Genomic DNA, 23579 nt, shown 5'->3' on the forward strand with positions numbered 1-23579 from the left:
ATAATCAAAGAACATCACTCTAACCCAGGACTCCCGGGTAAAGTACTTAAACACCAGACAGTTGTGCGGGATGTCATCTAAAGCCACGTGTCACTACTAAGCAACACCTCGACTAAAATTTATTGACCTGAGTACAAGAACAGAAAAGGGACTGACCAAACAGTATAAAAAGCAAAAACATCAACATGACCATGGTACTATACAATTAACACAAATTACAAAGCACTACAGAAAAGATACATGTAAGTTCTGCTAATATCATCTTTTAAATAACAAGTATAAAGTTACATTCAATCAGTGGTCCTCTTTCGTCCTATGCATTTCAGGAATGGTTAGCGTCTGACAAGCACAAAAAAAAAAAAAAAAAAGACCTTACATTACATCTTGATAAGGTGGCATATTTAAATCAATAAATAAAAACACATTAATTAAAAACAATTATGTATAGAAAAAGAAACATGCACTTTTCATTTATCTTTTTTTTTTTTTTTCTGTAAACAGTAAGTAGATTTTGGCAACATGCATTGTGAACTCCAGGACTCTCCATTCACTCTGCCACTGTGTTGCTAGGAGACAGGTTCCTCTGTTTGAAGTACTGTGTGACTTGCTGGGGCAGCTCGGCCAATACTGATTTGGCTAAAGTTTCTTTCGGCGCCTGTAAGGACATCAAACGTACAGTGTAGTCAAACGTACAACCGATACCCCGCCGGGTGCCAGAGCTGTCCGTTAGGTTGGTGAGACTACCATCGCACAAACGGAGCCAGAGCGAGTAGTGCCACAAGGAAGGCTGCGTTCTCTCTCTCTCTCGGAAGTCACGTGCCACACAGAACCCCCACTTCCCACGGAGAGCTTGGTCTGCGCGCGCGCTCTGGAACTGGAGCTGTGCCAGGAAAACTGGCAACAAACTGCTCCGCTTTGTAGCACCGTCGGTATCGATTCAGTGAGTAAACGACACCTTGAGGTCAAATTAACCAGGGTGATATTGACAGCGCAATACTGCAGCGCAGTGACCTCTAACCAGACTGAGAATAATAATGCGAACGCATTCTTTACATAACAGACCTGGAGGTGCGAGAGCGTGGAGGAGCTGAGGAAGTTGCTCCCGTTATTCCGCGGCGGATTGAAAAAGAGCGAGAGACCGACCGCCTTGCGACGGAGGAGTAGTACTCACGTTGCGGAAGTCCCTGAAGGGGACGAACTGCACGATGTCCCTGACGGCCTCCTCCCCCGTGTAGGAGCGCAGAACGCTGCTGTCCCCGTCCAGGAACTCCATGGCAGCGAAGTCTGCATTTCCCACACCGATGATGATGATTGACATGGGCAGCTTGGCGGCCTGCACAATGGCGTCGCGCGTCTCGTCCATGTCGCTGATCACACCGTCCGTGATGATCAGTAGTGTGAAGTACTGCTACAGAAGGACACAGAGCCAAAGCCCCAGGGAATTAGTGGCCCAACCCTGCCCAGTTACCATGGCAGCAAATCAAGCCACAGGTCTGGTTGTTATTTAGGACGCGCGTTTCAGTGAGCGGCACTTCAGAGCCGGAGCAATTGTCTGACAAGGTGCAGATTTTTGCCTAAGTTTGTGTATTTGTTTATGGTTCTGATTTTGCATTTCCACGGTTTTCAAATACATGTATTTTTCACATTCAACGTTTCTTCCACCTTTAGTGGACGTCGTCCTTTCATCTTGCAGGAGGAAGACCTGCACACATCCCACCACGTGAAGCCTTCGTATTTATCTTTTCAAACTGTGCGTCGGTACAGCCCGTCGGCTTAGCGCACTCACGGACGACAGCTAAGCACTTAACTGAGCTGTCATGCAACCCAAATACCTGCAATGTTGCATAGCAACACCAGAGCGATGGGTACCAGACATCCTTCCCTCCAAATGAGATCCAGCTTCACAACTAGCTCTCGAGCAAACTGTTTAAGACAAAACATCCACAACTCACAATCCAATCAGGCTGAGAGAGACAGAAGGGGAGGCCGAACGTGTGAGAGGGGAATTTACGCTGTCACATTTGCCCCCTCCAGCTGTTTTCCACTGCAGTGCTTCCTCGACACCAGCATTTCGCACAGAGCCGTGGCTCAGCTCGACAAGCCAGGACAACAAGGCCGTTCTCCAGCCGCACACCCACCCACACTGGACTGTCAAGGCAAAGATCGCGTTCTTTTTGGACTTTGATGGATGCCACAAATCCCAGAAGCACAGTGGGTCAAATAGGGTGATTACCCAAAGTTCATCTCAGCACTGGTGAGCGCCAGCTGAGCCCAGCTGCTTTCTGGGAAGGAGATTTCTTACAGTGTGGCCTAAATAAGTAATTACTGGAAGACTTCGTTTGTCCTGCTCCGCAGAGAGCAAGCATTCAGCATGTCCCGCACTCCTGCTGAACATTCCCGACGAGTCCCGCACCTCGTACGTTCAATGCATTATGCAAACTTAGTCATAATAACAACTTGATAAAAGCAAGGATAAAAGCATCAGCTAAATGCTATAAACATAAATCTAGAAACCAAATGTATGACTCCGTTGTTACTTGAATATCCAGTTCTGCTTTCTCTTCCCTTTATCGTCCATCTCACCTTTATTTTAAGTGGCTTCCACGCAGAGCCGCGGGGACAGCATGGACATCGTCACACGGAAGCGCAGGGCCCAAGGCCATGACCCCCTGCCCTTACAGCATGATGGATGTTGGGAGGTGGTGAGCTACAGTTCCTGTACACACCGTGTCAGGCCACCCCACTGTCCTCTCCCAGGAGAGAGCAGAATCAGACAAGCTGTTTTATTACTACCAACACACACACACACACACCATGCATGAATGGAAAATGCCTTCTTGACACATGGAGGACCATTCAGGCATGTAGCATATGCGCGTGAATACACACACACACACGCATGAAATCATACAAACTGACTGCTGACAGAAGACTGTTCAGGCACACAAACATACTTTAAATTTCACCCCTTCCACACACACACACACACCCACACACACACACACACACACACACACACACACACACACAGCTATTAACTGCTGGGATCCAGTCATCTCCGTTTACCCTACCATCGTTTCCTCCCACACAAGCAGAGTTTCTCAGATATCCTCCATCTTTCTACCCTCTTGCCCCAGACTGCATGCCCTGTGTAGGGTCACCAGCTCAGGCTTGTGTACCACAGCAACCCCCCATCCCCCGCTGGGGCCTCTGTGAAGTCCAAGCCTTTAACGTACAAACAGGCAGCCTCATTTCGCTCTCACTATCCTGATTACAGGACCACATACACACTACAGAAAACGGAATATCTGCACCTGTGTAGTCAAAGGTCCAAGTTACAGCTCAGCAACAGTGTCCAATAAATTACTGTACTACACACAAAAGAGACACATTTCACAAGTTATTGTACGACACAGTGATGTCTTGGATAAATTACTGTACTACACACAAAGTGACGCGTTCAAGTTTTCTAATTTTTTTTCTGATTCAAGAGAAGATCTTAAAAGGCAGAAAAATCTAAATCATGACTAAAAAACAGATGCTTTCTCTTCAGCTTGTGTGAGATATTACAGCCTAATAACTCTCCTCAGGAGAAATAAATATATTACAGCCTAATAACAATTTGCAAAAATATTGAGTTATGGCAGTGCCTATGAGAGCCATGTTTAACTAATTCTTCTATCTTTTCTTATGTTTTGTTTAGTATATCAGCTGCACAACTACCTGGCAGAACAGATTCTCTCTCTCTCTCTCTCTCTCTCTCTCTCTCTCTCTCTCTCTCTCTCTCTCTCTCGACAGGGTACAATTAGGGACAAAAAGCACCCAATGAGCGTTTGAAGAAGGTTAAATAATGATTATTATGTCTTCCTACCAGGCAAACATTTTATTCACAGAGCATGGTGACTAAGCCTGGATCAGAGCATGCTCATGCCTCTGTGTGAGGACACCCAGGTTGGACCCAGCTGGACAGCAGCACAGCGGTTTCCCTGGCTGCCCTCAATCTCGGCCCACTGCCTGATATGGACACGTCGCTCTATTCGCGCGTTAGAATGTTTAGAATGTCACTAGTCGTTTGCCATGCACTGGCAGCTGCTGCCATGGATTCGTGTTAGCCAGCGATATTTCTGCTGGGCAAACGGTTACGCAATGCTCGTCCCTGTCTGTCTCTGTCTCTCAGCGAGAGGCTCTCAGTTCTCTACAGTAATCGGAACTCTCAGGCCGTTTACCTGGGGGCCTTCTCTCTGTACTTGTTTCCTGATGCTCGCTTGCTCTCTCTCTCTCTCTCTCTCTCTCTCTCTCTCTCATACACACACACACACACACACACACACACACACACACACACTCTTTCTCTCTCCCTCTCACACACACACATGCGCGCTCTCTCTCTCTCTCTCCCCCTCTTATACACACACACTCTCTCTCTCCCTCATACACACATGCGCTCGCTCTCTCCCTCTCATACACACACACACACTCTCTCTCTCTCCCTCATACACACACGTGCTCGCTCTCTCTCTCTCAAACACACATGCGCTCGCACTCTCTCTCTCCCTCTCATACACACTCTCTCTCTCGCTCTCTCCCTCATACACACACATGCGCGCGCTCGCTCCCTCTCTCTCTCTCTCTCTCCCTCCCTCTCACACACACACTCTCTCTCTCTCTCTCCCTCATACACACACACATGTGCTCGCTCTCTCTCACGCACTCATTCTCATGCACACACTCTCTCTCGGTCTCTTTCTCTCTCACACACACAAACTCTCTCTGGCTCTCTCGGTCCCTCTCTCACACCCACGCCCACTCTCTCTTGGTCTCTTTCTCTCTCTCTCACACACACACACACACCCCTTTCTCTCGCTGCTAGCCTCAGACCTGTCATGGTGTTAGCCAGCAGACAAAGCAGACCCGAGGTCATTAAAACCCATGAACAACAGAGGGGCAATGAGAACATTTGCTCACTGAATCAGCCTCTATAAATAGCTTTAATTGAAAAGGGATTTTAATGGCTGCTCTCTGCTAGGCCCACAATAAAAAGCAGGAAGAACTGTGAACAGCACGCTTGCTCAGAGCAACTCAGCACACTTTCAACTCACAACCAGAGGAACATTTTGTGGGGGTTTTTAACAGAGCAATCAGGCACAGGGTCAACACACACACCCTGAGTCTACCATTGGATGATTCACTTCTGAATAAACATAACTCCATTTGCATATGCACAAACGTCTTGAGCCATTAGGTGTAGGGTGTGCATTAGAGAAACTCAACCACAGTTATAGAGGCCAGATAGGAAGCCAGATAGGAAGCTAATGAGACACAGATCCAACTCCTCTCTAACGACGCTGTACCTGACCTCCACGCTTCCCAACGAAGAGCTTCAGAACCCAGACGGCTGACTGGACACAGACAGCAGAATCTGTAAGCAATTGGACGGTCACTCAATTCCTGTCGTTCTTTGTTTTGGTTCTGCACTCTGGCAACACTCAGTTTGAAATGAAATACTAGCTCGTTCCTGAAATGGGGGAAACATTTAATAAACAGGGTTTTGATTCCTAACTATATGGTTTGCCTAATACAGATTTTCATATCCTCAATTGAATGTCGACAGTCTGTGCCTCATTAAGTTTCACTTAAAATTCACATGACTGTTAGTGGACACTTATGGACTGCAATATAAACGCATGGTACCACAGTTTCAGTTTGTCAGAACTGATAACAGAGAATCTCTGTCGGGCGCCTCTGCAGACCAAGTCAGAGACGACTTTCCCTGAGAGCAGCGTCGTGGTTACTGAACACCGAGAATGCTCTCCCAAAAGTGTGCATTAGCAGTTTCCCCTCTTCAAACTGAAGCCGACAGTGCACGCATTCATCCAGTGCCCACGCTGTTAGCAGAGCAGGGGAAGCAGCAGGCCACAGAGGCTCTGCGCGTCTGGCCCAGCTCTCTTCTGTCCTGCTACAATCTTCTCACCAAACCCCCGGCAGCTACAGACATGGGAACACTGTTTCTCCAGCTGGAGTGGACGAAAGCGTTTGGAAGATGTGGGGTTTTTTTTTCTTTTTTTAATGCGAGATGGGTGTGTATTCACAGCAACGCATACTCATGTTCTTGTAAAAAGAGTGGTTCTGTAGCCAAGATCAGAAAAACGCAAGTCACTGGAGCATGCTCTCTCACACACACACACACACACACACACACACACACACATACACACACACACACACAGCAGGCTGTTACTTACAACATAAGCTCTTCCATTCATGTGAATGAGTAACGCTTAATGCATTTCCCCAGAACCCATCTTACACTAACAATAACTGGCACGCTAGTCAGCACCCTCAGTGCCACTGGGCTTAAAAACACACTGGATGTTTGGATCGGTCATACTGGTAAGAGGCATTATGCATGCAGGCATGCGGTCAGAGGCCAGGGCACGCGTGCCGTCAGGGTCCGGCCGGGCGGGTTCTCACCGATGCCCTGTCCTGCTGCACGGCCTGGGAGGCAAACCGAGCCACGTGACTGATGATGGGAGCGAAGTTGGTGGGGCCGTAGAAGCGGATGTGGGGCAGGCAGGTAGAGTAGGCCTGGACAATGCCCTCCACACCTGCACACAACACACGCGCGCACACAGACATACACGCACGCACAAACACAACAGCAAGCAGTCATCTAAAAGGAAAGTCATTGCTCATCAAGTCTACCTGCAGAAGACTCAGTCTGTCAGCTCTTCATGAGCGAGGCAGTGATGGCAGAGGCAGAGATGCCAAGGTATGAAAAACAGGAAGTCTGTGTCTGGCCGGGATTACAGAAGACATTTCGGAGCTTCTCACCTGCGCAGAATGGATTGGTAGGGTCAAAGTTGACAGCAAACTCATGTGACACCTGGAACATTAGTGAACACAACCCATTAATACAGAGACAGTGTGACTACATTAAAAAATTACAAGAGCTTAAAAGCAAAACAGCAGCGAAGCTTTTAGGAAACAGGATGCCACACTTCAAGATTCGTCAGGTTGAACACAGACGGTGGAAACGTAAGGTAGCCAGTTAGTGAGTTCCTGTTAGTGTGGGTGTCAGTGGGGAGATGCGCCTTTATCATAAATATCTCACGCGTGGCCTAAATCGCAGTGTATTAGTTTAGTGTCATGAGCTGACGCACAATAGCAGTATTTATAGAAGTACTATATATAACATTTTTGTCAAAATGCTCGCTGGCATTGCAATGTTCACCATGTTTGTTGTTCAGACATTGCAAATGACATTTTTATCACATTTTCTTATAATTCCTTTAGTAGTGGTTGCTAAGTAGTAAACACACACACACAGTTTAAGTCCTACAAGTGTGTCGCTTGCCACTGATCCCGTAACGGCAGGCGTCAACACAGGAGAACATGGCGTATGGTGGGAACGTTTTCTGGCGTGTCTGCGGTCAACAATCCCGTCTCCCCTCGCTGTCCGTGTTCCACCCCGGAAGGCCAGCAGCTGCTCCCATTTTTCCACCAGGGTGGAGCGGAGTGGTTCTTCTCTGATCTACAAGTGTTGCGTTCAAAGGACATCGCGCATTCCTGACGATTCGCCATCCCCCCTCCCTCCCTCACTTGTCCTTTTCATCAGTCCAGTGTCATGGCAACCCAGATGGGATGACAGTTGCGTAATCACTGGGATATTCATGTATTATATGTTTTCTTCGTCTCTTCATTTCTGACATTTCTGTCTTCACCCAGTTTCTCCTGCCTTTCCATTTCCCTCTTTAATTCAGTCTCTCCTCTCAGACACACAAATGCTGACTGTATACTGGCTACTGAACACCCCATTGCAACCCCCCACCCCCGCTGCCGATTCCACCCGATCCCCTTACCTTCCAATCAGGTGGGAGCTGAGCCCCAAATCCAAGGGCGGGAAACATTTTGTCTCTGTGGACAGAGAGCATAAATAAATAAACACTCGACCCCTCCTATCCACAAGCAGTGTCACTACGGAAAATAATCGATATCTGGAAACTGGAGCTCAGTCAAGCTGAGCACAGAGCGAGCACTAGAGGAGACTCCATAACGGACGTGCGGTGTGTTATCTGCGTGCGGCACGGATACACACGAGTCGTAGTCTTGGATAATCTGCCCCACAGCCCAGATGGCGCTCAGATACTCGTTACTGCCCAGAGGGTTGATGTAGTGCAGAGAGGATGGCTCTCTCGGGTTGCCGTTGGAGGCTGTGAAGTCGATGCCAACCTGGAGGACACACACACACACACACACACACACACACACACACACACACACACACAGAGAGATGCAAACAACTGAACTGTATTTATCAAACACCTCAAAGGAACTTAAAAGGATCTCAGAAGAATGGGGATCTGGGAATTCCATCTTCCTTACAATTACACAGGCTGGAAGAATGCGCTGGGAACTGATTACAGACTTTTAGTCTAGGAGTGCTGTGAAAGCAGTCCACTTACAGTACATTAACTAGCACTCCACTTGCGGTCATGGGTGACTATAGATTAAACACACACAGCAGGCACCTTACAAGCCAGAGGCCCACTGCCCATCCTCCCTCCCGCCCACCTGACCAACTCGCCCATATAGTGAGCCGATTGCTGCCCCCCGGGAGTCCTGACCCGAGCTGCATAACTACATTCTGTACAGATCCTGCTGCAGGCCTGACAGATGAACAGGAGAGAGAGAGAGAAAAAAAGAAATAAACAGCAAAAGGAGGGACAGAGAAAAACAGAGTGAAACACACACACACTTTATATATATATATATAGACAGAAAGAGAGAGAGAGAGTGCAAAAGCGTGATGGCGTGAAAGAAAGCGAGAGAAGAAAAGAAGTAATGACAGAATGAGGGTGGTGCTCACAGCAGACTCTGGCTGTGAGCACAGCACTCAGCATACACTCGGTGTCGGCGGCAGATACTGCTCCTTAACGTCTCGCTAACGTCTCCTAAAAGTATCGCTCATTAACTCACAGGCGTAAGAGTATGCACATCATTTCTTAACCATTTGTTTGATTTTTTATTTTTTTTTAGATCCATGATCCCGAACCCCTTTCCGCACCCCCGGGAAAGTCGTAAAGCACACGAGAGTGACTTTGTTCACATTCGGCCTGAACTGACTATATATCCTGAGAGCAATCACCATCCAGAGTTCCCGAGGGAGCAAAACCATTTCTGTGGCCTTCATGTGCTCTGTAATCAGTGACTAAACACTTCAGCGTGGTCCAACTGTACTAACCAATCAGGAAACCTCTCTACAAGGAGGCATAATCAAGATTTTCTGATATCTGATGACTGTGTTTTTATCTGTGAAGTAATTCCAAAAGGAGGAACTGCCTGAATTTGGCACAGACACCAGTGTGTTACAAAACACAGCTTCTCCGTGTCTGATTCAGTGTCTTTCACAATCAGAACAGCTTCTTAATGAAACAGTGTCCTTGGTGTCCTTTCAATTGTCCACTGTTCCTGTTAAATAAACAAATAAAAGAATAACTGTCTGACTGTCTACCAATCTGGAGCACTCTGCTATCTCCTCATGTCTGGCAACCCCCAACTCCTGCTGACCCCTGACCCTGGTCATTGTGACTGAACGGGCCAACGACATTGGGTAAGGCCTGCCCTGTGCACTGAGCCCAGTGGTCTGACCCCAGTACACATGGGCCCTGTGCACTATGCTGCTGTTGCCTGTACCAGTAGACAGACCAGCGCATGGAAGACACCATTTTATCCTGTATAAAGCCGAGTGCATGCGGAGGTCTGGGAAAAGATCAGGGTGTGTCCCCCCCACTTTCTTCTTCATCTTCTTCATCCCCCTCTCTCACTTCTACATCTCCCTCTCTTTCTCGCTCAAATTTTTTCCTCTCTTTCTCACGCTCATTCTCTCACTCCTCCTCGTTTCTCTCGCTCTCCCCCTCTCAGAGAGAAGCGGATCAGGGGACTGAGGTGAGGGGAGTCAAGGAGTGAGTTCCCTGTGTCAATATCGGTTGTGAATATCTGTTCCTGACATTCAAAGGAAGGAGCACACCCGGCAACCAGGAGCAGCCTCAGGAGAAACCGTGGCCATGGGTTACGCATTGTTCTCTTTCTGACAGCCTTCCTGGTGGCACAAACACAGTCTTAGCCCCCTCACACACAATTCCAGTTCTCTTCCCAAATCAAGCCTGGTACACTGGTAAAGCTTGGTAGTGAACAGAAATACATCCGGAGTTCTGGGTCTATATAGCCTTGGAACTGTAGCCAAGACACCCCAGGGTGTCTGCGAAGGACCACATGGGCTACGAGACAAGGTGGGATGAAGACACACCATAAGTGTTTCCTGTCCCCCAACCTCCCAGTCCCTCCTGCCGTGCCTCACGGCCCTCCTGCTCGGAACCCCGTCGCTATAGCAACCCATGCCGTTCACTCACTTTTGGTGTCATTTCCTGTCAGTGAGTTACATGACGAACAAAGACTCTTCACTCACTGTACACACACAAAAGCCTGAGAGGCTCAGCCCATCAGTACACACACACACACACACACACACACACACACACACACACACACGCACGCGCAATTCAGAGACCTGGAACAGAACGTTCCAGCTCTCCCTGACGTAAACATCTTCCCAATGACAACAACATCAAGTGACATCATGACACTACGGTGATGTCACGCCGTGTGTATTGACCACACACCTGGCAGCTGTGCCTCTTGTACTGCCCATCTTCACACAGCTAAGAGTGAATGCATACTGCAGTTACCATATTGTTCCTGTCACCATCATAATTTCATTTCATGCAGTCCGCATCAAAGTGAAAGTGCTGAGTTCATTACAGGCCAGGTTGCACAAGGCATTGTGGGTGAGGGAAATGTAATCCAGGACATGAACTCGAACCATACTCACCGTAAACATGAGCTGACAGCCTCCCAGGATGTAGTCCAGGAATGAATAATCCCTCGTAATCTGAAGAGCATCAGACCAAACCCATAGTCAGCAGTCCCTGAGTTCATGGTAAACCACCTTTCCCCTCACGGAACCCCACCAAGCACGGAGACCCCTGTAGGTGCGGGTCTCTCTGTACGTGTGCATTGGACGCAAATTAAAACTCAAGTCAACTGGAAATAACAGAGAGGCAATTATGTTTATGGTTGACGACGTGGAATTGACAGGTGTTCTGTGCTGATATTAAATATGTGGTATTTAATGTGGGATTTAGAGCCAATATGTTAATCTCTGCCTAGAAGAACCACAATTATGGTAACCATAAAATAATAAATAAATATAAATTACAGTAAAAAATGAAAAAGGCAGACAGTATTAAAAAAAAGTCTTAATGACCATATACATTATAGAAGTTTTTCATTGCATTCAATTAAGTTTGCTTAATTCCAACAAGGTGGACTTGAGGGTGGGCCAGGGGGTGGAGTCATTACCTGCAGGGGTGGGGCTGTGAAGGTCATTACCTGCAGGGGGGGGGGGGCTGTGAAGGTCATTACCTGCAGGGGGGGGGGGGGCTGTGAAGGTCATTACCTGCAAGGGGGGGGGGGGGGCTGTGAAGGTCATTACCTGCAAGGGGGGGGGGGGGGGGGCTGTGAAGGTCATTACCTGCAGGGGGCGGGGCTGTGAAGGTCATTACCTGCAGGGGGCGGGGCTGTGAAGGTCAATACATGCAGGGGGCGGGGCTGTGAAGGTCAATACATGCAGGGGGCGGGGCTGTGAAGGTCATTACCTGCAGGGGGCAGGGCTGGGAAGGTCATTACCTGCAGGGGGCGGGGCTGGGAAGGTCATTACCTGCAGGGGGCGGGGCTGTGAAGGTCATTACCTGCAGGGGGCAGGGCTGTGAAGGTCATTACCTGCAGGGGGCAGGGCTGTGAAGGTCTTTACCTTACACGACTTCAGAATGATGACGCCAGAGTTCTTGTAGTTCTTCTTCTTCTTCTGCTTCTTGGGATTAATGCAGTCAAAATCCACCTGCGGCAGGAGACAGGTTAATCCCACGGAGTCATGACCGCGTCAGCACAGGTGACTTCCCAGCATCCCTCACGCTTTATGGAAGCAGTCAGATTCACTTAAACTGTCTACAAACCAAGCAGGTGTGTGTGTGTGCACGCCTCGCATGTGCGTTCAGGTGCGACTGCCTCCAAGCTCTGCTGGGTGTGTGGGGAGTTCTGTCTGAGCTATGGTGGTACGGTGATCTGGGACTTTCTGGACTGGGAGAAGGGGAGCAGGAATGACAGAGCAGGCCAGGATCCATGTCAGGAGTGACATGAACTCAACGGGCTGTAATTGCTGGGAAGTGGCTGAGCCACGGCCTGCAAGCGGGGGCGGGACCTGAGGCAACAGGCTCTGCCCACTCCCGCTTTCTACTAGAACGCATACAGCTTCCAGTAAACAAAAAAGTAGCAGTAAAATGAGAAAGATTTTCCCTCTCGCACTCTTTTTTTACTCTTCATTTTGTTAGATCATGAGGCGCTTACAGTGGGCGCCCAGTACGAAGGAGGACAAGTGCCAAAAAAGCACAAGGAGTGTGATCCGTGTTCGCACCTGCGTGGAACAGAACAAATGACACCAGAAGGTGGGAAACAGGTTGGTGGAAAGAGCTTTTGGCTTCAGGCCCAGCGTGAGGCTAGTCAGATGGGGTCAGACAGGGGTCAGACAGGGTCAGGCCTCAGCCCAGCTCACCTCTACGGAGTTCTGTGCTTCGTTCATCTTCGTGACTGTGGTATAAAACTCTCCAATGAAATCGTGGCCTCCGTCGTTGTCGTAGTCATAGCACAGCACCTGAGGGAAACGCGCACGTCGTCAGGGCCCTGGCGCAGGTGTGAGCCAACGACACACAGGTGCAGAGACAAGGCCCCACCTTGATGTTCCTGTCCACATCGCCGTTACAGAGGGAGATGAGTGGCACCGTGAACGGTTTCCAGACTGGATCCAGAGTGTTCTTTATCACCTGCCACACACAGTGGGAAAAGACTACAAGTTTGAAAAATCTTCTCACCTTACAATTCCTCCAAAACTCACCCTCACGCAACTTTCTAACACAGGTGTAAAAATGTCTTATCTAATGAATCCGAAATGACACAGCCTAAGCAGTCACTGTTCTGTTATCAAACCACAACCACATGTCCACTCCGACGTATGCAGTCCGATACGGGAGGATTGTTAGCGGGACATCCTACCTCCGTCCGGTGGACCAGCATCCATTTCCCGTCCTCGCCTTGTTTGTGGAACTCCAAGTAAGGGTCCGATTTCCCAAAGAAATCCTGAAATCCAGTGCCCAATTAAACACGAGAACAATGTCTTTCAAGACTCAGGAATGTGCAACAGGCGCAGGAGGCCTGATGTGAGCACCGTGCTGAAATGCTGAGCTGGCGCTCACCTTTTTATCCAGTTTCCTCCCACACATGGACAGGGTAATTATTCTGTTGTCTGATAGCTCCTGCGCAGTTATCTTGAACAAAAACAAGCTGAAAATGAGGCCCTTAAAACACATGGAGCACGTACAAATGCTGCAACAACACAGTCCTGGGGGCTTACAGTAATGGCTCCCTTCCCTGCTGGTTTGCCATTGGCTAAGACAAGAGGCCGATGAAGCTTCTTATTGGATACAATCTGCGTGGTGACAGGAAGTCCAGATTAAACCATGCTGAGGCGCGCGCACACACACAGGCAGTCCAGATTAAACCATGCTGAAGCACACACACATACACACACACACACAGGCAGGTAATTGTGACTTTTACACCCAGACTACTACATAGGATTTCAGCACTAAGAGAAGAAAACCCGGGTCGATTTAAGTTCATTAACTAATGCCGCTTTGGGAGCTGCATCCATAAAATATAGATCTGGCTGCTGTGATCATCTAGCGGGACTGGATCGATTTGGGTCACTTAAATCGACAGATTTGGGCTTAGTCTGCTGGCAACGAGGACAGGCAGCCACGAGGAGGTGCGTGTGTGTGAGAGACGCGAGGCCGTACCACGCCCAGTGTGCAGATGAACTCTCCCAGGAAGTCATGCTCGTACAGCTGGCTGCTACATTTGTCCTCGTCGAACACCGCGAATTTGAGCTTCTGCACCTCTTCAAAGTGGTAATCCACCTGGAACTTCACCCCGAACACGGGGTTCAGGTTGTTCACCGCAGTCTCCGTCCGGCTCAGCTGCAAGGCAGCGGGGGTTGAGGAAGAGTGGAGGGGGGGAAAGTTACTTGGGTCACCTCCCGTAGGAGTCAGCTACAAGAAGTGCTCGTTATCAGCGCAAATGTGATGAAACTTGCACACGAGTGTTTAGATTAGGGGAGGGCAGGCTTTTATTGATTCGCTGGGCTGCGCGTCGTCACATCTCTGTGAAATAGCACGTTTCCACAGAAAAAGGAGCAGACATGCCAAATATAGATTACTGTGAAGTTTAAACAGGTGGATGTGACTGATGTAATAGGGTGGCATTCTGGGACAACAGAGATGTAGAGCATAGATAGAGAGAGAGAGAGAGCGAGCGGATAAGGAGGGAATGAGACTGAAGAGAAGCCGTTCCACTGCGATTCACTGATTCACTGTTTGCCAGCACTTGAAGGGGAAAAAAAAACAAAAAACATTCCTTTTGGTGAAGTATTCAGAATCAACATGAAAATATACAAAATGTGCTAACACACACAAACATGCATATTTATGTCCACCCGAGCAGAGCCCTGGATATAACCGAACATATGGGCAAGATGTTCTGCGGTTAGACCATGTCCAGATCTGTGGTAAAAGATGAATGAGAGAAAGGGAGAGAGAGTGAGGGAGTGAGAGATGAAAGTCAGAGTGAGAGAGATGGAGTGAGAGGGTCAGAGTGAGAGAGAGAGTGAGAGACTGAGTGGTTTGATGGTGTCACTGTTATTCTTTCTTATTGTAGCTGCTGAGTCAGTGTATGGGGCCATTTCTCAGTGGCTGGATAGATTAGCAGCTCTATAAGTGTTTAGCAAGAAAGAACAATCACTGTTGGGTCAGAGTTTACACATGTATACACACACACACACACACACACACACACACGTTGAGAGAGCAATGTATCTTTTCTCTTTAATGAAGGTCAGTTTAGGAAGAAGTCAGTGAAACACTTGCGCACACGCACACTGCTTGTGCATACCTATGAAACACTTGGGCATACACATGAAATACTTGTGCATACATATGAAACATTTTTACATAAATAGCCTACTACTAAATATCTGCCTTCCTGTTACAATGAAATGACTTGTAACACTGCAAATTGTTTCACATACACACACACACACAAGCATAAAGAAACTTGTGTGTGTGTGTGTGTGTGTGTGTGTGTGTGTGTGTGTGTGTGTGTGTGTGTATATGCAAGTGTAAGATATCATATGCAAATGTAAGTAGTGCATGTAAGTAGCTGGGCTTCCAAAGCACTTGTACTCTGCCTCTGGTGGTTGGGCTGGGAGACATGGCCCAGTTCACGGGGTCACGCGGCCACTGCGCCTACTCGCTGGCCCAAAAGAACGGCTGCACAACACATTCAGAGGGTTTAAATTACAAAGATATGTTATCGATCCACTTATCTTCTGGCAAGACCAAAATTTTCTATAGACATATTTACATCTATTACTGCATTGTTTCCAGGACAGTTTCCCCTCCGACACGCACTCTCTCTCACACACACACACACACACACACACACACACACACACACACACACACACACACACACACACACACACACCAAGATGCCTCTCTATGTATCTTGTTTTAAAAGCAGGAGTCTTTTGTTTCTCATGTTGTTGCCATGGTTACAGAGCACTGCGAAACATTGATTTCATGTTCAGGCTTGCACTATTGACCATCAGAGGCCCACAGATATTACAGCGACCAGAGAAAGTGTATGCACACATACGCGCGCACACACACACAGTTTCACACTGTGCCTCTCAGCCACATTTATCTAGGGTATATGTGCTCACAAAGCCACCGGAGTGCAGAGTGCTTGCTTCTGCATAGCTCCTCCCCTCCCCTCCGCTCCTCCTTCTGCCCCTCTACCATCAACACACATGCTTCACTCTTCCCTCTTTTCCAGCCTCCATGCCACGCCCCCTTTCCCCTAAGCCCCTCCCAACCAGGAATGCAAAGGCGGCGACTTGCCACACCTCCGCCCAGCTGCCATCCACCTCCTGGAAGAGCACGCAGAAAGGGTCGGACTTGGAGGCCACGTCGCGGTCCAGAAGGCTGGCGCAGCACACAGAGAGCTCCACTTTGGTGACGCAGTGCTGGGGGCCGAGGGCGGGGCCGAGGGCGGGGCCGGCATCACGCCCCGAGCCCATAGTGTAAGCCATGCAGGCCAGACTCCCTCCTCTCCTACACCCTGTGGGCACAACGCATCACAGCACATTAGAGTACCGAACACAGCAGGGACGTGGGTATTAACACTGTTCCTTTTCCCACAGGGAGCGTGTAGAGGCCAGCAGGGGCTGGACTGTCACCTCCGTGGTAGCATCATCCACTGCTTCTCTGGCCTCATCTCCTTATGGTCTCTGCAGTAGTTTTGTGTTATAGCTTGTGTCAATTAAACATCATTACATCAAACTGTGTCATTTACTAGTTTACAGGTGCTACAAATGACAAATAAATACTTAATTGATAGAATGAGCTATTGGTATTCATATACATTTAAACACTTTATTTAGATTAAATAAGAAAATGTTCATAGCATAATCTGACTACTTGGTCAGAGTCATTATGCAATTCAGAACTTCTGTCCACAATAATTCAAACTTTATGGATATAAACAGTGTCTTCACCAAATATGCCCACTTCCTTTAACAGCCCATATTGAACAGTACTGAATGCTGGACAGTATTTTACTAGTTGTTTGGCTTTACTTTTCCCAGTCTGTGAACCCCTTACACACGTTCCGTGGACATGATCAAGACTACCAAAAATTAATTACTCCACAACTATAACCACATGTATACAAAACTTTACCTAGTGGTTGATAACTTGAACCATTTTAAGGCATAACATTGTTCCATATAACTATCGAAAGAACAGCCACTTTCCACAATCCTAACATAGCTAGTAATTTCATGACAATATCTGGGGTCTTCAGTGAATTACTAATAACACATTTTGATTAAGTGGTAAAAACCAGTCCATTTGAACCTTTTTATGAGTACAGACTGTAACTGATGAAGACGACGACACTTGCGGTCCTTTAACAATGAGATCTACAACGCAGTCATCCCGCGTAATGCACATCCCTGTAGAAGCAGGATATCCATCCGTAACACGTGCTACTGACTCCATAAGCAATGCGCTCCACGACGCGAAGGTCCGCACGCGACAAACAGGCACGCTGCCCTGCCGGTCTCAGGCCAGTCCGGTGTTGGCGCTGATAGAGTTGGTAAGAGTCTAATACATCATGCCTATTCCGTTATTAACCATATCCGTCTCCACGGTGATTTCCACTCACTGAGCTCATTTAAATCGGACCGATCTGCGCGCGCTCCAAACCCTGTGGCCGGCGTGCCAGCCAGTTTTCGAACGGCAGGGTCATCGTTATTCAGCACGCGTTTCGAGAGGTTCATCCTGGTTACTGTGTAAACCCATTCCAGCATTTAAAGTGCCTAAATCTTTTTTACTAATGTCTCTTGTTGGACGAGTATTAAGTCCTACCCATTTTCTAACATAAATGTACATTTTTCTTATTAATTTCAAGTCCCCGAACAGCGTGAAGTTTCAGGATCAGAGGTAGTGGAGATTAAAGTATTCTGTCCGTCCTAGAGAAACATGCAGCACAGATCTCCCTCCTCTGCGATGTTAAATCCATGTCCAAGGTAACAGTACGTTTCATTCCTTGCATAAACTTTTAACTCCCAATAATTGAAAAGCACGTGCGGCTTCTCGCCTTTCGCTTTAAACGGCGATACCCCCCTTAACGTCTTTCGTAAAACGGCGCATTTTTAAACTCAAGTCCTGACCACTGCAAACATATATATGTACGTGAGGGCGTATTATTAACAATACTGTCTTGTCTCGTGGATGTCTGTACGTCATCGACATCCCCTTGGACAAGGTTTGGGTTCCTGCATCTCTTATGTCTCAGAGGCCAAGCCACTTTAACCAGTGGGTTTATGGCAATAATGACGTTCACAGCACTTCATGAAAACCCAGCCTTAGTGCCAGTCTGACGTTTAACCGGAGCAGTGAGTTGATCTCCACATATCACCTGCAAAAAGAAACCACTATAAACATCCTTAATTATATCAACATAGATTTTCGGCAGATTAATTCTTCCAATTAACTAATCATGACGCTGTGTGGCAAAGTGCTAAAAGCGTCCTGAAAGTCCAGGAAAACCGTATACAATCTTGCCGATTCGTGTTTAAAGTAATCTGTGGCCGTCTTTAGACAGAACGCGTGTTCGTTCATTCCTTGTCGATAAATACAAGCTTCCCGTTTAGCCGACAATACGCCTGTTTTTATCCGCCACAGTGGAATACGGCTCAGCAGACATTTCATAGATGAAGGAAGCCGGGAATTATCCGCGTCGTCTTATCGGCAGGTATACTCTCCTTCTTGGAATTCTATAAGTAAGAGCGCATTTCCAAGAGTATTTGTGTAAGAGCTGTACACGACCATTGCTTTGTAACTTCTTATCGTCTCATGAGTGACACCATCCTTGCCTCGCCTGATTGTTTGGCAGGTTACCCCACTCTCAGCCTCTCCACGAGGCAAACACGGAGGTTTCTGGTGCGTAATTCGTTAGGCTCAGTTAGAGCAGCTTTCTGACACTTAATAGGATAAAGCTTATGAACTGATTGGGTGTGTGCTATTATTTATCATTATGTGCCACTAATGATACGTACTGCATTAGTTTCCCGATGTTTCCACAGATAAGACAGGTCCTCTCTGCTTGCCTTCCGCGGCTCTTTGATACCGTGTTATCATTCCTCGTTACTCTCGTGAAACGGGATGTACGAGCTCACGCGTATAACGCACCCGCACCTCTATCCGGACGATCAGCGCTGTTGGTGAATGCGCTCTACAAAAGAGGAGATCTCCTCCACTCCGAGACGTATAATTTAACAAAGGTGTCTTTAAGGGTCTCCCATCTCCATAATATGGTGAGAATATCCCGTTTTTAAATGAAGCGCAATTAAAAGATTTAATATAATATGTTGGATCCCTTGCGGAAAGCACGTTGCTTTGTTTACCGTCGAGAAGTTTCCTAAAGTTAAGGCTCCTACCCAACTCTCTGAAAGTGAGCCTAGTCCCAGTCAGAGAGGACAAACAGATTCCGAGAAATTTCGCCAGGCGGTTTATGGAGACGCCATTGGCATTTAAAGGCAGATTTCTTAACACATAGAAGTAGCCCCATTCATTGCCATCATCAACTCTTTTCTGCAGTTACGATGGGTGAGTTTCCTTTTCAACACAGCGCTTCAACGCTCATAGACGCAACAGACGCCATCTTGACACAAATGACAAAAATACTTCATTAATAGGAGATATTCAGAAACACACAGTTTTAACTTAGTTTTTTGTTATTTATAAAGTGTTAGAATGCAATTTTGACTTTATATAATTTTATAAATAAAATGACAGCAAAACCACTGAATAACACGAGAAAATATAAATTATTTATTTAAACACTTGCAGAGATTACCTGACTAGGTGAACCAAACATTTTTCTTTACAAAAACTTGAAAAAAATAATTCAACTTTTGGCTCCTTCTCTCACACACATTTGAAGATACAAACACCTGAATAATGCACACACACACACACACACACACACACACACACACACAGAGAGAGAGAACAAGAACGTCATGGCAGGACATGAGAAACACACTGAGGGCGCCTGTTGCTAAGATACTGATGTACCAATGTCTTTCTCCCTATGTTAGTGTCACTAACCATAAATAGACTATGACCACCATAGACAGAGAATACAAATATGGGTGATTAATATTCCTGCTACATGTAGTTAATCCACGGCACAACACAAACCTGTGCCAAATTATGTTTGGGCATAAACATGCATTAACATTTACACAAACATGAAAAGTCTTGGCTTAGCCAATCTCATCTCTCTTATGAAACAGAGGTACTAACACAGAAAGCATCACGGAAAACTGTGCGGCTGGTCTGTGTGGGTGTGGAGCAGGACGTGGCTGGCCTACTGACCTACCCTATGAGGTATTTCTTGTATCCATTGAGGCCAGTAACCACATAGCAATTAATTCAGTGTTCTAACTGCAATGGGAACTCGAGATAGGGGGAGGGAGAGAGATTTTATAGATGTGTAAACTAAACAGATCAGTTCTCCAGAATCAAAAAAGTGCCCGCACTTCGCTGTAGTGTATTTTAAGCCGCCGTACTGATCACCTGGTGTGCTGCTCCACCACTTGTATTTGACATCAGCGTTCTGAAGTCACATCTGTGGCACAAAACCTTGCTTTGCCTAAAGATTTGTGTGAATGTTTTAGCTACACTTCAACACTCGCATGACTTTACCGGCTACGGATTTTTAAAAAAATAAACAAAAAACCCAAACAAAATTAGGCCGATGTGGCAAGTACTGGAAAGAAAGAACTGACAGCAAAACTCCCCCAGTGAGGCCAAACACCCCACCCAGAGTCACACACCTCAAGATTCTCCACAACTTAGCAGCGTCTTTATTTAGCCTCAGCTTGATAAGTACCAGTGGCACTATAATCATATATTTCCCTGTTTTACCTCCGACAGTGGCATGCTCTGTCCTGGACTCCAGACACAACAGCAAGGATTAGTACCGTACCGTACCCCACACACACACCCATACATACACACACACCCATACATACACACACACACACACACACGGTCATAGTGGAAACTCATGCTCACCAAGGACATAAATCATAAACAACACTTACAGTCATCAGGTGCGTGGTTACGTGCCTGCCTGCGTCCAACCAGGTAATAGAGCACAAACCTACCCTTCTTCTTCAAACCTCTGTCTCCTGTGCAACTAGCAGCACACATTGAGCATATTGCACTTCAGTTATTAAAGAGTGATCTTTAATTATTATTTTTAACTTACAAGAAGCTGCATTTTCACCATCATCTACATACAGCCTGAAAACAAAGCCGCAAAAGAAAAAATGGTGTTTGGCTCCATTTCGTTCTGGGAATTTTGATCCAACATAAATCCCCATGTCCTTAAAACCTCAGAGGATGTGTGTGAGAGTGTGAGAGAGAATCGATGTGTGATGCACAGACTAATTATATATAACTACATAGTGTCTGTATAGCCATCATGCTCGACCAGTGCACCGATTCAATGTTCCTTTCTTTCTCAATTTTCCACTGCCATCATAAAATTCCAAAACAGAACTAAAAGAGGAAATTTTAACACAAATGAATGAACTACCTGTTTTGCTTCCACAGTGGTCCGTTCACTTCCAAACTGGCACACGTCACTGAGAACTAGAACAGGTTATTTAAAAAAAGATCACATCGGTCACTTTTAAACACAGACGATGTGTGACCATTATCTGTCCTGCTGGGAGGTCCCGCGCCATCAGATTCGACCCCACACTGCTCGTCATGAAGTCATGATTATTGGGACCGCAACACGAGTACTTTCAGGCACTTATTCAGAGGGCCTACAATGTAAGGGCAGATGACTTAAGGAACGGAAGCGTGAAACTGAGTTAATTACGTTCCTGTGCATTAAATATGTATTCAATTCTGCTGGGTTCTGGTTCTGTTGAACCCCACTGCTGTTAACAGCTTTTCACGCTTTGCCTGAGACGTGCCGCTGCGATAATTGTTATTCTCCCACTCAAAATGGGCCCCACTTTATTCTGGAGCGTCACTTTAGCAGTTGTTAGGCTACTCGGATATTTCCGAGCGGGTCGTCGGAGCGAATGCACAAAGCACCGACGTCTCTACACCAACAAGTACAGAACAAGAACGCGCACGTAATGCCCAAAGGACCAGCGTTCATTTCGGCTGTGTCAGTCGTTCGGTGTGGTCCTGCAATGCCCTGTTCCCCGCTACACCGTCAGTGGTTTGGGCTCCGAGCTTTTTGCGCATCCCTCAGAGCACGCGGACAACCGCGTATGAGCCGTGAAGCGCGCGGAATCGGAATCCCGTAGCCCAGCGTGCCTCTTTAAACCCAGGCACACGGACACAAACAGACCAGGTAGGAGGCGTTCAAAAACAAACAAACAAGCAAACAGTTATTTAATAGAACTGGTCGGTCGTAATGACAGTGGGTTTGTTTTCCCTTTCTGTAAATATCACGTTTAAAACAAAAACGGCTCGAGAAATCTCTAACATTACGAAGAGCACGAAGAGGTGCCATGAAGGAGCTCTCGCTAAACTGTTTTCCCCCGATAATGAACGGGTTACCGTCGCGCTCAAAGGCTTCGTTTTATTTGCAGGTGCTGCATATCTTTACGCCTCATTTCGGCCAGATGTGCCGTTTGCACGTTGCGTTGGTGGAGGACAATGAGCCTTCACGAATGCAACTTCTCCATTACGCGTCCCCCCCCCCAGTTCAGCTACTCCCGAGGCTGTGCACCCAAACGCCTTAAACAGAACCACTCACTCACCGCTCGAAGGCTGCTCCCAGGTGGCTTCGTCTACTTTTGTCCAGCGAGTTCTCGCTCCTCGTCGTCCTGGCACACCAGCACTCTGTCAGGCAAGACAAGGCGAGGTGAGGCGCACCGCCGACCGAGACCGGACCGGAAGGGACCCGACCCAGCACGAACGGACAGCACGAACGGACGGGGCGTAAAAAGTTACAGCCGCTCCAGCCGGCGGGTCCCTCCAACCAAACGTGCTTAGGTGGGTTAGTTCGCACACCCCCGACAGCCTCCACCCGCGCGTTTGGTGGTGCGCTGTCGCCCCATGCAGGAGTTTTTAGTGGTTCACACGGTTCCAACGACTCCGCCTGGCTGCACGGAGCTGTGAAGTCGTGGGGTTTGGCAGAGCCCGGTAACACACTGCAAAGCTGTACTTCTGATTCACGCAAGAGAAAAATCGCTATTATTGAACCACCTGTTGTTGACCGAATTGATTGGAACTGAAATTTTGCGTCGTTTAACAAACGAGTAACAGCATTGCTGCAGGGACTTGCAATAAATCGCAAAGTCCGTACAAACAATAAATCTCTTCCTTTGAATCTTTACAAATTTAGGATGGTTTTTGCTTGAGTCTGCGCTTCTGGTGAAATCATCATTACCGTATTTACTAATATAATCTTCTCCACCGTCAAATTAGTCACCGTATGAATGAGGGAATTAAATGTTTTTCATTTCTGAACCGCAAACCTGAGACTGAGGCAAAGTCTCATCACTGTCAAATTGCTGCAACGCTATCTAGCGGCGCGATCACAGAGCACACGTTGCTGTTTTAAAAATAAAAAAGTAACTACTAAGTGTAGTAATGACAGAAAAAAAAATTAAAACTTTTTATTATAAAAAAAAAATAAAACTTTTAGATGAATATTGCAGAGTAAGAAAGCAAAAATGCACAGCCATATATACATATATAAAATATTTCACGTCAAGACTGCAACTTTAGGCAACTTTAGAGTTG

General features: G+C 47.2%; 1 protein-coding gene across 1 annotated transcript; it reads right to left on the reverse strand.

The window, feature by feature from the left end:
- Positions 1-64: 64 nt before the first annotated feature.
- Positions 65-23364, reverse strand: cpne2 (copine II). Its single transcript, XM_027029599.2, has 16 exons — positions 22592-23364; positions 16133-16347; positions 13968-14147; positions 13523-13597; positions 13365-13436; positions 13165-13248; positions 12846-12935; positions 12668-12766; positions 11870-11956; positions 10889-10948; positions 8096-8229; positions 7860-7914; positions 6832-6883; positions 6472-6605; positions 1172-1408; positions 65-655 (listed from the first exon to the last, which is right to left on the reverse strand). Exons 2-16 carry the CDS (start codon positions 16316-16318, stop codon positions 548-550), a joined length of 1653 nt encoding a protein of 550 aa, XP_026885400.2. The 5' UTR covers positions 16319-16347; positions 22592-23364; the 3' UTR covers positions 65-547.
- Positions 23365-23579: the final 215 nt, after the last annotated feature.

Source organism: Electrophorus electricus, chromosome 4 (assembly GCF_013358815.1).
Source record: "Electrophorus electricus isolate fEleEle1 chromosome 4, fEleEle1.pri, whole genome shotgun sequence".
Taxonomy (NCBI): domain Eukaryota; kingdom Metazoa; phylum Chordata; class Actinopteri; order Gymnotiformes; family Gymnotidae; genus Electrophorus; species Electrophorus electricus.